The 16568-nt window shown below is 36.4% G+C and overlaps 1 protein-coding gene across 3 annotated transcripts in view; it reads right to left on the reverse strand.

The window, feature by feature from the left end:
• Window positions 1-16568, reverse strand: part of DICER1 (dicer 1, ribonuclease III) — a 63238-nt gene that overhangs the window by 16970 nt on the left and 29700 nt on the right. For all 3 annotated transcript variants that reach the window (XM_058025773.1, XM_058025774.1, XM_058025772.1), the window contains exons 10-22: window positions 14067-14539; window positions 10291-10423; window positions 9160-9402; window positions 8907-9061; window positions 7493-7625; window positions 6967-7042; window positions 5717-5856; window positions 3123-3302; window positions 2069-2282; window positions 1834-1987; window positions 852-1034; window positions 434-539; window positions 162-337 (exon numbers count right to left, since the gene is read on the reverse strand). In XM_058025773.1, coding sequence (XP_057881756.1) covers window positions 162-337; window positions 434-539; window positions 852-1034; window positions 1834-1987; window positions 2069-2282; window positions 3123-3302; window positions 5717-5856; window positions 6967-7042; window positions 7493-7625; window positions 8907-9061; window positions 9160-9402; window positions 10291-10423; window positions 14067-14539 — 2366 coding nt within the window. The remainder of the gene's footprint in view (window positions 1-161; window positions 338-433; window positions 540-851; window positions 1035-1833; window positions 1988-2068; window positions 2283-3122; window positions 3303-5716; window positions 5857-6966; window positions 7043-7492; window positions 7626-8906; window positions 9062-9159; window positions 9403-10290; window positions 10424-14066; window positions 14540-16568) is intronic.

Here is a 16568-nt window from a genome sequence, read left to right on the forward strand (position 1 = left end):
TCTCACAAGCAAATATTTTTCAATTGTGTTTCACTGAAAAGTGTTATGAGTTAAACAAGAGTTGCCAGTTTCATAAACCATACAGTAATAGTTGTTTCCACCTTGCAAATTCTTGCAAATTACAGATCATACTGAAAAATACCTATTGAGAAAATACATGCCTGAAATCTGCAGGAAGTGATTTAACCCCTACACCAGCATCAGTGGCTGTTTGAGCTCTCAGTTCCTCTGCTGTCAAAAGGCAGTGCAGGCGGTAAAGGATGCTGGGGAGGCAAACTGCTTTTCTCCACAACGATGCTGGAATAGGATGTATAGCACAGAGCTCAGGAACCAGTATCTGGGAGAGGAGGGGGAAGAAAAGAATATTGCTGGTAAAGGTAGCCATCAGACAACGATTAAGAGAGTCCACTTGAATTCGATGCTTCTATTTTACCTGTTTATTCTGCAAACTTTCCCACTTTGCTTTCCTCTTCTCAGCACTGCTTAGTGGAAGTGCTTTTCCCTTCTGATTCAAATGGCGAGGAGTCAAAAGATTAAGTCTAAAAACCATGTGAAAATACTGTGGTGTAAGTACATAATTAATGACTACAACTTTCTAGCCTAAATTTCTTAAGTTTCTTAGTATTCAACTTCAAAGCGCTGTGAAGTGACAGCACCATTATCTCTGGGAAAAACCAGATTCAATTCATGGTTCTTGTTACACAAGTTAAGTATCTCTCAATAAAAAAAAAACAAACCAGCAACTATTTTGGAAGACACAAATCCTCAGATTTATCCCATATTCTAAAGAAAAAAAAAGGCACTTTACTGTCAAACTACAAACATCAGACACAAAATATGACTGTTGTTACCTCGAAGATGTGTGGTCCACATCCAGCAGTGGCTGGTTAAGATTGGTAAGGTCAAGATTATACTTTGTTTTATAATATTCAGCAAAAGTTTCATATTCAGGGGAAGGGAATTTACTCAGTGGAGTAAGATCAGTGTATACATCAGCTACGTAGAATCGATGAGGCTGATCAAAATTTCGGTATCTAAAAAAATAATATTTTGGCATTAAAGCTTTTGTTAAGTTCTTCATGTTCTAACATAGTCAAGAGATTAACAGTTGAACAGTGCACTAGAGTTTTTTGGTTAATGAGGGTTCTTTTTGTTGTAGAAACCACTTATCTAGCTAACTCAAATGCTAAATGAGAAATGTGCTTTAAGACAAAGATGAATAAAGTCAATCTATAATCTGTGAAATTTCCTCTACAAGATAAACATTTAAATTAAATGGAGGATTTAGGTCTTCAGTATATAATACAAAATCAAGCTCTGGACAACAGTAATGCTGAAAATGATAATTTCTTAATTCAGAACACCTAACAATAAAGTTTGATAATTTGGATTTTTAGCATCTGGTCTCCAAAGTGATATTCTGCATCAGTAGAATTCCTCTGAGTTCCTCTACATACAAATACTGTACTACCTCATGTCTAAACTGGCATTTTAACCAAGTCATCCCCTAAATAAAGTTAAAATACAAAGCCTTAAATACATAACAAGGTAAATTCACAAGCCTTTCAAGGACAGTGAAGTTCTTGCATTACAGGCAGAATATTAAAATTAAAGCCAGACTGTGGCAACATTTTTTTGTGGATATCCTACTAATATAAGATTAACTACTGATTTAAAAATCTTTAAATTATTTGAAATGCTACCACATACCTTCAGACTAACAGCATACAGTTCTTTAAAAGCAATTCTGCTGCAGATACTACTAACATGCCCTTATTAAAAGTATTTGTATAAATACAACAGATACACACCTACACTATGTAGAATACTCACCGTGGAATGATAACTGCATCCTGGTAATCTTCTAACTTGAAAATAAAAGGCATTTCTTTTGTATATTGTGTACTGGGAATGCCTGTACGTGCCTCAGATTTCTCAATGTCTTCCATAAACTTAAAGTCAATGTCCAAAGTGCTGGAGTCATCAACTTAAAAAGGAAAATGCATAATTCAGTTTTCTAGGCTGAACTTTTCTGACAAGCTGCAAATTTTAAAATTTTTGTTCTTACCAACATTTAGAGGTAGAACACAATAGGCTGAATCAGCTTCTGTAGGTTTGAACTCTAGTGCAGGTTTCTCAAGACGAAGAATATGTGAAAAAATGTACTGGTGGAGTCGTGTTATCAGCTCAAGCATTTGCAGAGACAGAGTAAAACCAGATTTCTTAAGTTCAATGGATATTGTAACCTCTCCAGAGCGAGTATACACAGGAAAGTGAGGAATCTAGACAAGAACAAAATTGAAAGAAATCACAAAAGAGAATCCAAAGTGGGATTCCTTTACAGAGTACTGTCTGCTTAGTGTGGATTCGGAGGTAATGCTTGACTGACTCTACAGCAAATCGGAACAAACAGGATCAGAATTTTGAACTGTGATGATCCTTCAATTACAGATGAGACTCTGAAGGTTAAAGAATGACTGAATTGGTTTTCTCAATAGTTCTCCTTGTGTTTTACAGTTCTTCTCTTTATTAAAGCTAAGCAGAAAAGGAAGTATTTTCTATTATGAAGTGAGAAATGGGAAAACCAGGAATATTCCTTAACATCTTCTTATGTGGACAGCAGAAAACACCATTTGAAAAAATCTTCTTCAGCTGAGTCTCACCATGAGAAAATGCCTACTAAAAAATTTCTGAAGCAAGAGATGTCAATTTCAACTAACATAGCCCACTTTTTCTGCTGCTGCTGCAGACTAGGAATGCTGAGAGAATTTGTTACCTTAGCTTTTGTATAGATAAGGTAGTACAGTGCATGCCACCTCCATAGCTGGTATGTCTACTCCTATCATATCTCATACAAGAAAGGAGGGAAATTTTGGATTTGCCAATGCTAAATACTAAATTTCTAAACCAAAAGTTTGGCAAAAATAGATGATTCCATCTCTAAAGGCAGAAAAAGAAGTGGTGACTTGACTGGATGGACAATGTTGCTTACTTTCTGAGGATTACCTGATACAAGCATAATTTATGGGCATTTCCAACTCTTCACTCTGTTGGGTGGGGAGGAAGTATATATGGAAAATAACACGTTGCAAGGCATGCAGAACAAGGAAACAGTTCCTTACTTGAGGTATAGGTTTGGCTGTCAATATGCCAAAACATCTTGTAGTATCCTCAGGAGGATATAGCTTTCGTCTCCTGAAGTTGAGCTCATCAGGTAGAGGAGTCGTTAACACCATTCCTATTACATACAAGTAACAGGGCTGATCAGGTTTGGGATAACTATCCCTCAAACACTCTGGAATCTGGAAAAAAAAAATTAAAACATTAACATGACAAAAATCAGCAAAGTCCACCTAGTTGTTTTTCTCTGGATAAGTCCTCTTAGGTTTATTTGGAAACACATTGTTAAAAATAAGGAACAAAAAAAAATTTTTCTGGGCTCAAGCAGTGTTTTCTTTCTTAATCAAAAATGTTTGGGCAGCAGCCTGGCATAACAGCCATGAGATTTCCTTTGCCCTCAGTAGGTGAGCTGGGTTTTCACAAGACAACTTACCAAAAATTCTAAAGGAGAATTACTAACAACCTGTCCTATCAGTCCCCATAAAGTTCCTGTAACTTTTCAAGTCGATACTGGAGCTCAAATGTCTGCCCCCAAAGTTGAAGATGCCTCTTCACATGGAATCATTCCCTCAAATAAAGGTATATTGGTGTTAAGTGCATTTGGACACAAGCAGCCTCAAAAGATTGCTAAGGTAAGGTGCTGGCTGCTTGTGCCCCCTTCCCCCCTGTGCTGGTCCTGCTACTGTGGCTCTGGGAGGGACTTCACCAGAGAGACACATCACACTCTGTAAGCCAGCACCAGGGTAGTGGCAGCCCCTTTCCTGTGCTTCTCATAATTATTCTGGGCATTCTCCTACTTTGCTACTTTCTCTTTCCTTCCTCTTTTATAAAGTTGTATTATGGCTTTGGATCACACCATTTAAACTTGCTTGTATTTTAATCTTGCTTTCAGGTATGCTTAGAACCTTCCTTTCTGCAGTAGTAGATGGAGGCAAAACATGCCTCTCCTCACTTTAGGCAGATTGAAACAAGCTTTGATGCAAATGTCTGCATTTAACCAGCAACACTAGAGCACATTTTATGTCCAAGACCTTTGGAACATAACAGTAGAACAGGAAAAAAAAAAGGAAAGTGTACATACTCAGGAAAAAAAAAAAAAAGCTTGACTGAACTTACATCTTCATTAACACAGATTCTTTTTCCAGCAGAATTATTTAAAAGTATCAAAAATGTTTTGATACACTTGGGACAAAGACACAAGCAAAATTCAATACACTGCCCTTTCATCCAGGTACTACACTATGTGAGTTCTCTCATTACAATTCTAGCTGGCAGATGTGAATACTTGCAACAGCCACAAGCACTTTTAATTCTGCTGCTCATATTTGTCATGGACGTTAAGAAACCATGCTTCATGTTTGGTAGAAATTCATTACTTTGCAGGTCTCAAAATTATCCTCCTGTTTATCTAAAAGTAAAGTGCAATACATGTAGTCCTGGATTTTAAAGTTACACTGCAGTAAAACTATGGCCTTGGCTTAATGGAAAATTACTCATAAATTTAATAACTACATTAAACCCAAGAGGATCTTGCAGACCTTAAACATTTGCCAAAGCTTCTTTTCCAGATGTGAGAAGCTGGGACAAAGGCAAAGGAAAGTATTCTTAGATTCCCTATTAAAAAAGAAATAACTGAGAAAGAATGATGCATCACTTGACAAATCAACTCCTCTGAATGAGACATCATAATCTTGCATTTTATGAATCACCCCAACTCCAATCACTGGTGAGGTAAAAGGACAGAGAAAAGCATTTGTAACAAGAAATACTGTGCAAAAATGCAAACTGTGCATCTTTGTGAAATGCAAAGATTATCAGATTCTGAGTTACCTGTCCTATTCAAAGGACCTTAGACAGAACCTGTAACAACTGCAGAGGAAAAAGGAAGGTTCCAGAGTAGTTGCAAAATACTCTTACAAAGCTTATTTTCTCCATTTTCTCCTAAAGTATTTCCAATTTCCCCCCAAATACCATTTAAGAAGTCCAATTTTACAAGCTGGTGTAGCTGAAACTTGTTGCAACAGACTGTGAATACATTACTTAACACAGAGCTGTACTTTCTTTCAACAGATCAAGTATAATATTATAAATTATAATATTTAGAACTACTTTAAAAGTAATAAAAAAATACAGGTATATTTATTTGATATTCTAAGATTTAAACCAGGAAATATGAAATTCTGTGTTCAACCAGTAAACCAGGCATCCAAAAAAACCCCAAACATATTTCTGTATTAAGCCTGGGGCACATCCTTAGTGTTCAATTATTTGTCCTGAAAGCCAGTAACAAGGTACAGATTTTACAGATTATTAATGCAGGTCTGTTTTCTTCACAGTTATTTTCACACTAGGCAAATAAGTGTTTGCCAACAAGCCCTACAGAAAGTGAATGTTCTCTGAGCTTACAGGCATGCTTCCAAAGCATGTGGTACCATAAACTCAGGCAGCACTGCAGGCTTCCATAGAATCAGAACATCAAAGTAAATACAAGACTTGTAAAAATTTCTGATCAGCTAAGATTAAGAGTTGGCAATTCTGTCTTATTAGTACATAAAGTATTAGATCAGAGATCTGGACAGCAGTAAGTGATACTAACAGCTTTAGGATAGCACTGTCTTCGTTTTGTAGAGCCTGGCCTTCCTGGAACACTGGTTTCTTCTTCATCATGTAAATCGAGTTCCTCCTCATATTTAACCGTTTCTTTACCAACTGGCATCAAATGATCATCCAGTTCACCTGAATATTACAACAGAGTACAAAGAAATAGCATTATGAACAACCAAATCTTGGTTCCTTCAGATACTACACAGTAGTGAAACTGCTTGTGAAAACACCTCACATGTAAAGTTTTAAAATACATGGACTACTGCAAGGCTCCAAAAGAGCAACTTTGCGGAAAGAGTGATAAAGACTGAATTTTGAGAAAAACAAATGCTTATTTTTAGTAAAAAAAAGTCTTATATTTAATTTAAAAATTGAATTCTTTAATGAAAATATCCAAAAATTCTTTTTGCCCAAAAGTGATCTCTGACTAACACACTTACTTTAAAATCACTCATATGGAGTAATACAAAGGAAGAGAGAAAATTTATATTTCTCTATCATTCTAAAGAGTAAATCACTGCTGTTGAATGTGCACTTCCAACACTGGGTAGAGCTGCCATCAGGGTGCCATTCTTGGGTATATTTGTTGGTATGAATTCAGTGTTCAAATGGTTTAACTCAGAAAAAAAATACCAATCCCAGGCCTGAAATTCTTTTTTGCTTAAAAATACATAAATACTTCCATACTTCATTAAAAAAAACCAGTAACACAGAATTATCTTTAAAATGTTCCACAATTAAGAACATGCTCCATTATCCTTACTAGATAAAAAAGCTGAACTACAAAGTTCTATTTTTGGACCATGTCTTAGAATACAGTAGAGAAACCAATAAATTTAGGGTTGCATATTTTACATTTTGTCACAATTCACATAGAAAACCATTTTCTTTCAGCGGCAGGATGCGATCCCTGAACTATAATCAGTATCCTCTATAGAACAAGACTTTTTTCCCTATTAAGTATACTCAATGCCCAAATCTTCATCTCTTGTACTAATATTCATTTTGCTGTTTAATATGAAATTTGTTAAGCAACCAGATTTCCCTGGAAAATTTACTTCAGCTTACAAGTGTAAGCTAAATTACTAAGTACGTGACCACATCACAAAACAAGGCAAGCGAAAGCAAGTGGCAATAGATGGCTACAGGAGAAGGGCATGTACATATATAACGTCCATATCATATGCAACTTCTCATCTGTAAAATACACTTTAACAAAGAGGTTGTTTTTCTAGTTCTTACCAATTTTGTGCAGTTTTTCACAGCATATAAGAGCGACAACTCTCTCAGCCAGTCTTGCACAACTCATTGGAGGGCCCTATAAACATTTAAACACTTTGTAAAAACTGTGGTTTACTAGCAAGTTACTTATTGTGTTTAGCGTAACACAAACATTTCAAGCAAGCAAAATTTTTGTAAAAACCACATTGATGGCAGTTTTGTGAAGATATTCAGGCTTGTTTTTCCATAGAAACCAAAATTACAAGAACTCAACTATACTAGTGATCAAAACCAATAAAGGACAAGTGCATGAAACAACAATGTACAGGGGAGAATATCTAAATATTTTTGCCTTTGGCATAACAAGTAACTGATGAAAAATGAATTATAACAAAAACACACAGTGATCTAAAACCAGTTAGAGAGTACTGTACAGAAAAATCTAGCTTTCATTACCAACAATGCAACTAAATCTAGAAAAGGCACAGATCATTCTTAGCCCAACATATTTATGTATTTCCATGCTTTTCCTTGCCCAAATACCTACAACAATTGAAGCTCGAAGAGGTGAGTTGATTGGCAGGTAGAGAGTAGAGTAAAATGTATGGTCAGGCAGTTCCCAGGTCTTACACTTGGGAGCCAGGTGTGTAAATGGATCACTTGGTAATCTAGCGCAGTACCTGAGGGGACAAAACATTTTACACATCATCAAAACGTGCAAATTGAAACCTGAACACATTTCAGTGGAACCTCACAGTATTGGCATGAATGCTAGAGAAGATGATGTACACTGTAAAGGTACACTACTGACTCACATTCAACTAACTCTGAGCAGAAGACCTCCAAGTCCTTTATTACAAACCTGGTCTCCAGAAAGGTCACTCCACCTTGTAATGATGCACAAGGCTGTTTCCTGCCAGGTCCCAGGGTTCCCATTATGTCTCCTGAGTTTACTGTTGTCTTACTCCTCCTGTTTATCATGGTTTCCCCCTCCTGCCTTTCCTCCCTTGTACTGACTTCCCTCTCTCCCAGCTTGGTATTAAATAACAACAGCCTGATGTTAAACTGTGCGGGATCTCTTAACAGTCCAGAAGCAATGCCACATACACCCAGCTGCCAGACAGCCTCTGAACCATTTACCATCTGCCATTCATGCTTCAAATCCGACTGCTTTGAAAGGCTTTATTTACCAGACAGTCCATCAAAGTGATCTGCATCTCCAGAATTTAGCTGCTAAGGTAGTACTTTGGCAATTGCATCACAAGCTTTACTTAAGTAAATGACATTCACTGTTTTTCATAGTCAACCACTTCATGACACCAGAGATAAAAATCCCTCAGTAAAACTTGGTTTCTGCCAACCCCTTTTTATTTATGGACCTAAAAACCATTGCCACAAGGACTTTGTCCACAGCATTCCACATGACTATAGTTACATTGACTGGTCCATAGCTCCCTCGATCATCTTCCTTGTCTTGTCTTCCACTGAGAACCTTCTCTAATTACCATTCCCTTACAGAGTTGATATTTGAGTAGCTCCCATTCTGTCTGGTGGACTTCAGTTACTGTGGTTTTGTTTGTAAAGATGGGAATAGTGTGAATATTAGAACTGGAAGATTTAACTACTGTTTTAACAGTTTGTTTATTTATTTTTAAAACTAGCTTGACAAGAGCAAAAATGCAAATTTACTACACATTTTGAAGCTGAATGTTTTCAGAGAATTTAATTAAACAGGAATCAATGTCACTATATTTGTTATCAGAGCTAGAACCTCTGGTAGGATAAAGACAAAGAAAGCAAATAATCCCTTCAAACCTCTGTGACCACTTTTTTTAGGAGAGAAGATTCTGTCAAGGTGCCTAAGAGTAAATGTGTATAATACCCCATGCATCCATGTTGCGAGATCGACTAAGAAATCTTTCAGTCAACGATATGAAGTAAGAAGTGAATATATCTCTTACCTATTTATGTGTCCAATAGCAGTGTTAATAGTAACCCTTGGACTGTTCTCATCTGGCCTCAATACATAGGGTGGAAAGACATCATCATCATCAACAATGGGTTCAGTTTCAGTTTCATTGGCATCAACAGATTTTGAGCATTTGTTTCGGAGGATCTAAACATTTCAAGAAAAGAACATGATGAGAGATTTTTCCCTGAAAATGTAGTAAGATACACTTAAAAAATCCTAGGCCCATTCCTTTCACCTCATACCTTCTCAATGGCTTTGTATGTCTTAAGATCTTCTTCAAAACTTTTGATTTTGTCTGTATCTGCTAACATAATGTAATTGGAAATTGGTGCTCTAGCTCTTCCTTTTGACTGCACGTAGGAACGGTACTCTGTGGGCAGATCAAAACGCACCACCAAGTTGCATTTGGGTATGTCAACACCCTCTTCCACAATACTAGTAGCAATAAGCAGGTTGGTTTCATGTGCTCGAAATTTTCTAAGAACCTGCAAAAGTAAGGAAGGCAAATTTTACAAGATCTGTTTCCATCATGAAATTCAACAAAAGATAATAAAACCAAGATGAGTGGCTCAAACACTCCCAAAACATGTCCAGACATGGAAACACAAAACTATTACAAAGAATCTTTTCAGAAACATAACAAGACTATTTATCAGAACCAGCAGATTTCTAAGAATAAAATTAGGTATCACAGGTGTCTAAGAAGCTACTATAACCCCTAGGAATGGAGAGGATCCCCCTTATTTACTTAGAAGTTTTCAGTTGTGGTATTAATGAAAAAACAAATTGTATTTTCAGGACATCATCTTTTCCTAAACATTCCTGAGGGCTGAAGCATCCTCAGGGGACAGAGCTCATTCTAGAACTGGCACTTCTGATATTTATACTATATATGAAACAATACTAATACTGTGGTGTCTGGAGCACAACCCAGCCAGGATGAGCTTTAATAATGTAAAATCAGGGTTTTTTTAAAACATTTTAACATTTAATAATTAAACAAATTCACATTTAGAAAAGATAAATATTAAAATCAGCTGAACTACTGAAAATGTCAGTAAGCCTGACATTCTTTACATTTGTAACATATTATATTACCACTAACACAATGCAGAAAAATTAGATAATGATCTGACTAGATATAAACATGAATTTACATGAAGTTTTAATTTGTTTGTGCAATGTGTCTCCAAACATATTTTTGTTTTACAAACAGCTGTATCTCCAATAAGTAAGCATTATTGTCCAAAAAAAGCTATAAACTTCTAGTGACTGTGCCCCAGACTCTGCCTGTTGATTTATTTTGTTTTCAAAGGCACACACACACACACACAAAAAGGGTATTGCCAGTTTAATTTTTTTCTTGAAGTTACCTCTTCCTGTTTTCTAAATTCTACTTCCATCTGCTTGTTACGAGGCTGGTTCTTGCCAATGCCATGTCCAGTTATAAAATTGCTACTGATGTAAGCCAGTTCTGGATCTTGCTTGCCAGCTTCTTTTATCAACCTAAAAATATTACACATGTTTTTAGAAGTTACACAACCTACAAAATGGAGGAAAATCTATTATTTATACGACCTATGTTAAAAGGAAATGTGGAAGCACGACAATTAAGTCATGTTAACACGTAAACTGACTGCAGTCTTCTCAAAAACCACTGTAAGGTTATCACAAGATAGACTGCATACAGAAACACATGGAGAGCTCATGCATTTTGTGCTTCACACACATTTCAGACCTATCATGCTAAAACTCCATATTTTTAAACCAATCTATTAAGGCTCTCTGCTGTTAAAGCACTCTACTCAAAATTACTTTGTTAATCTTTTTCTGTAGGCTCTAGCTGATTTTAGAAGATTTGTATCTGCTTCCTCAACAAAAGTATGTTTCTTCAGTATAAAATGTTAATTTCTAGGTTAAAATGTAAGATTGTAATTATACTTACTATCAGAATATACATTCTGTTCAAGTACACTGGTGACAAAATGTTGACCTGTTTTTCTCAGGGGTGATGCTCAGCCTACAGAGTGAGATGTTCACTACTTGTGAAATTAACCCAAATAGAGGATGTAATACAATTCTTTTAAAGGAGTAATTGACAGGGATGTGAGGAACTCTCATGCTCTCACTTTATTTCCACTCAGTTTATCCTTTATGTTATAGAAGCAGAAAAGGCTGGCTTCTGCATTGTTCTGATTTCACACATAAGGTAAAAGATAGCTCACCTAAATAATGCATGAAATCTAAAAATGAGGCATTTATGGATTTAGAACCACAATTACAGTGTGCAATCAAAGTAAGTATGCTGAAGCATCAGTAGTCGATCAGTTTTCAGGATGAACAGAATTTGGAATTACTTAACTGCAACAGGCTTGTGAACAGGATAGCCAATAAAAATCAAGGTATTATATACAACAAATAATCCCTTGCATGTGTCACTACAGCCATCCCACTACTACTCTGCTCAAAACACATCTATCATGTCCATTACCAGATGCTCCCCACAGCCAAAGAACAGACTGTCTCTCTCTACACCTCCAGCAGTAACTCAAACCTTTCCCCAAAAAGTCTCTAGCATTTCTGTCTCACACAGAAGTAGATGGATGCTGTGCCAGCCCCCAGCTATAAGCCTACCATCTGCCCAGCAAGCTGCTGCCAAAACAGAGGGAAAATGCAAAGCTCTCCCTGCTCTTTCTACCCTTGGGAAACTACTCAAGTCTGGCCCCCTTTCCTAGTACCCATTTTAAACAAAATTTATGGGAACATAAACCTTGAAGGCTCTCCTCTTTTGCAATCTGTTAAAACTGGAATGAACAGAGAGATAGGCAAGAGGACAGAAAACAGGCATACAACTTGCCATCCTTAAGGAAACAAGACTAGAAGGACCCTCCTGTGCTGAAGTGCAAATGTGCTTTGCTAGTTCAAGGCCAAATGGAGTTACATTTCTGTATTTGGAGTTAGATTTCTGTATGCAGTCCAGGCTCTTGAGACACAGTCTAAGAAAGTATGGGTTAATAATTGGATAGAAATATTTTTTTATTTCTTTTTCGATATGACATTTCTGTGAGGTCATACAAATTGAGTTCCTACTTAACATCTCAAACATTCGTACTTTAGTTTACTTGTATAGAAATAGACAATAAAAAGCATCTGAATAAACACTTCATTGCAAATCTTAGCCAAGTTCCTGAGAAACATACAGGACTCCAAACTAATGATTAAAAAAAAACTATTTGTGGTAGGTAACAGGTGGTGTTTTTCAAACACAACTTCTGCTTTTCAAACTTCTGCTTTCAAACCCTTCTCTTAAGGGAGCTAAGAGGCACTTACAATGCAAATGGAAGGGAACTGGGCTTTAGAAAATGTCTTCTATTCTGAAAAGAACCTTATAGGCATCAGAATTGAACTGTATACATCAACTTAAACACTGAGCGAGCCACTCCACCGAGTGCAATAATAAAGACAGAAAGTACAACTCATGCCATCAATTTTGCCCAACCTAGATTTCATAAAATGGTATTCTAAATATACCATAATAATTGTGTTTTAAGAAAAATTATACTTCTGTTTGAACTCAGTTCCATTACTGGCAGTAGCTATGATACATTAATTCAAACACTCATGACTTTCTCATTCAGTAGAGAGTCCTTCCCCTGTACATAGCCTAGGTATAGCTGTCATCAGCAGAGGCTCTTGAAATCAAATGCACTCTGCTGAAGAAGGCCTACAGTGAGCTTCTACACCAAAGGCTTCCATTCTGATGGTCAATACAATATCATGTGTTCTGAAATCAGGTGCTACATGAGGTAAAGGAGCATTTTGAGAGTCTGGCAGCTAGCCTTCAGAAGGGGACAAAAAGTTACATATAGTTTTATATTTTGCTGCCAATAACCTCTACAAAAGGTGCCTAAAGCTCAAAGATGGCAGAATTTGATCATCTATTCAATCTAGACTCTGTATTTTGTCAGGTTCAACAGCAGTTCGGATATTGTATAAATCACAGAATACAAGAATGAATGCACAGTGGAAAACCAGTACGATTTAAATCACATTCATAACAGAACAGAGAAGAAAAAAGTTTTCAGAATTCTGTTCATTCCCTATAGGGTAATGAAATACTCATTTCAGCTCAGCAAAAGACTGTTAATGTCATTTCTTCAGGACATATTAACAGAATATGTTCATTATGCTGAACAGCTTGGTTTGCCTCATACTGCAGATTTATCCGACCATATTTAAAATGCAAAAAAGGAAAAGAGAAAAGATAAAAGTTGACAGAAGTTGACATAGGCAAGTCTGCAGATCAAAGGATGTGTTATGCACTTATTAACTCAAGCAAAAATGTACCAATAGAGGGGTCAGATTTAGAGGTACCCAGAATGCAATGAACACCTGGCACAGGACATTTGCTACACTATCAGAGAAACCTGAAAAAACCTGAAAACCAAAACCAGGATAGGTGAATCAATCATGTCATTCACATTTTGTGGCAAATGGCTTTTAAAAATTAAGTGCTATACATAACTAACATGTATCATATTCAAGAATAAGAACTGATAAGGAACTACAATACTGCCAGTTGGCAAATACTCCCACATTCATATTTTTCTTGGTGGAGACTTTAAGAAAGCACTCAGTGTTTGACTAAATAGGTGCTTTATAAACATCAACTGTGAAAGCAGTACTGGTAAATCTTGAGAGATATTTGTGCAAGGGTAAATTTGATTTTCTCTAGACTTGGATCATATAATATTGTGATTTAGTAGGGTAATGGTGAGATTTCCAGAAGTACTGAACTCAGTAGGCTAGAGAAATTTTCAACATCCATTGAAAATATAAATCTAAAGGCCAATTACAACAAATCAGTATATGCTTATTTTACAGGTTTAGTACAGTATTTAACAATTTGCTTTCTAAAGGAATCAAATTAAAAACTCAGGTCTGAAACAAGTCCTTGAGTACAACTTTCAAAGACATACACTCTTCTCATATGCTTTAGAAGTATTCTGTATGATCTCCTAAACCAACTTTATGAAAAGAGTTCTGAAAATACAAAGAAATCCCCTACATATTCATGATATTAACATCCTGGCAGCTAAGTCTGCCTTTCTCCATCAGAATATTTTTTTTGTTAAATAAAAAGCTTTACCTATTTAGAACAACTGCTGTGTATCTTCTTTCCACAAAAATAATTCCACATAAAATATTAGTAAAGGGAGATGGGAAATTAGTCTCTGGCTTCTCTTTCTCCTCAATTTCTTCATCCTCATCATCATCTTCAGAATCACTCCAAGATACGTAATTATCCTGATTCCTATTGTTATACCATTCAACACTTTCAAACTGCTGCCGTTCATATGGTTTGTATTTGCGCAAGATTTCAAGCAGCTTTATTACTTTTGGGGTCACAAATTTCAGGTCAAGTGAGGCAGGCGAGAAGTGCTCTTCACAGAGTGCATGTATTTTCCTTAGGAAAGTGTCTGTAAACAATAAAAATTTCCTGTGCAGCTCCTCTTGTTCATGTTTGATATACTTCTGCAGCTCTCTCACCATCATCCCAGCTACCTTATCTGCACACCACGGTCCCAGAACAACCAACACAGCTCGACAGTCTGACAATATCTACAACAAATGAATTCAAGTATCAGTTCAAAGAGTACATTCATGAACTATTCATTTAAGACTAGGGGCTTTTTTTCTCTTACAGCAAAGTCTTTGTAAGGATTATGGCAATTTTTCTACTTAAAAAAATGCAGAAGTCTGTTTTTCTTATTTAGATGACCTTGGGAAATTTGGTGTTTCTAATGGAGCAAGTTCCCCTCCCCCCTTCCCCTTAAAATTATTACCAATCAACTTCAAATTGTACATTTCTGAATCTCCAAAAAACCCCAAACTTAATCAAAATTTTGTCATTTTTTACAACTGCAATTTGAAATTTATACTAAAAAGAATACTTTTTGAAGCAGCTAGATAAACAAAGCAAAAATTCTTATCTTTACTACATAACACAGAACTTATAGAATAAACAGTTTACTGGGCATTTTTTACTTTATTTACTACTGACAGCTGGCAGGGTTTCAGAAGTATTTAATCAGAAAGTCGCACGGTGGCCTTAAGGTAGCCTTAGGAATTCTAGCCTAGGAAAAACAGAACACAGTATGTGTGGGTGGAATAGTAAAAAAGAGAAAACTATATCCTATTCATAGAAACAGAATAGGCAGTAGAGTACCATCATAATCTTATCTTATGAGATTGTTTCCTCCAGAAGAATGAAGCTGTCAGAAAATAAACTAGGAATTCAGAAATGGGGTACACTGATAACACTACAAAAAGGACTTATCATTTGGATGCCCTATATTGTACCAGAAGAACTACAATGGTACCATAACAGGACACTGGTTTTCAGCTGCTGCTTTCTCTTCCTTCTTCCCTTCTGTGAGGAAATAAAGAACAGGCTATCATCCTCTTGATGCTATCTTATCCTCTGTGGAGTTTATTAGTTCTAAGACTTGAGGGCAAAACTATCTAGACTAGGTGTAACTGCAATATAGAGGTTTAATACTCTACACTGCCAAGACATAAAGCACCTCAGTCTGAAACTTGTTTCTTTTCTTAATATGGGTGTCTCCATCTTCCAGAGAGCTACTGGTTTAAAACAAGCACAGAGGGCTACAGGCTTTAGATGCAGAGCAGTTAATCAACTCTTCTGAACTCTCTAAGTCATGAAGATTGCCTCCAGCCAGCATTCCTTATGTATTTTAGCCTATTATAATTTAGTACAAAAGTAACCAGGACTTCCAACTCTCATGCACTGTGATAGGCTGCCTTATGTACCATCTTTCCCTCTGGCACAAATAATATTTTATAGACAGTGTCAGAGTCCCCAGTTTCTGAGAATGCTAAAGGAAATATTTTGGGCTGAAGAAAGAAATACATTCTCCAAATTTCTCATGGACTGTTACAGGAATAGCCACAGTAGTGATTCACTACTGACTTCTTGTTCAAAGACTTAAATCCCTACACAGCTGGCATTTAGCAGGCAGTTCCAAACCAGGAAGGCCAAGCAGGGCTAAAAAAGGTACCTGGACCCCCTGTGTGAGAGGTTCCTGCTGAACACTCCACACCTTATGGACCATCCTCTGCCAAAGGACAACACAGGGGCAAACACAGAGAAGTCAAGTAAGACTTGAGATTCAAATTCTGTCCAAGGTGTGACACTAGTGCAATATTGTTCTAAGATAAATTACAGACACTGTACATCTCTGGCTGGAATTTTGGCCTAAATTCTTCCTTTACCAACTTTTAATACAACAGGGAAGAGTCCAAATTCTTGCTGAAGCCTTATTTCCTCTGTACTGAATTATTCAAAGATCATAGGAGATTGTGAAAATGTAAAATTCCTGATTTCAGAGATAAGGACCTACAACATCAGGGTGCAAAATTGTTTTAATGCTTTAAGCAAATCTGAATCTCAACTAAATGGAATTCTAATCAATGCTTGATATTGAAGCCCCACTCATTAATGGAAACAACTGCATGTTAATGAACACAAAAATCAGAAGTCTTTTTGTTTCAGATCATCAAGGATGGCTAGCTAAGGAGGTTTCAGTTATGTAACATACATGGCAAAGAAAAACAGTAGTAAGGTTTC

Source organism: Melospiza georgiana, chromosome 6 (genome assembly GCF_028018845.1).
Source record: "Melospiza georgiana isolate bMelGeo1 chromosome 6, bMelGeo1.pri, whole genome shotgun sequence".
NCBI classification, from domain to species: domain Eukaryota; kingdom Metazoa; phylum Chordata; class Aves; order Passeriformes; family Passerellidae; genus Melospiza; species Melospiza georgiana.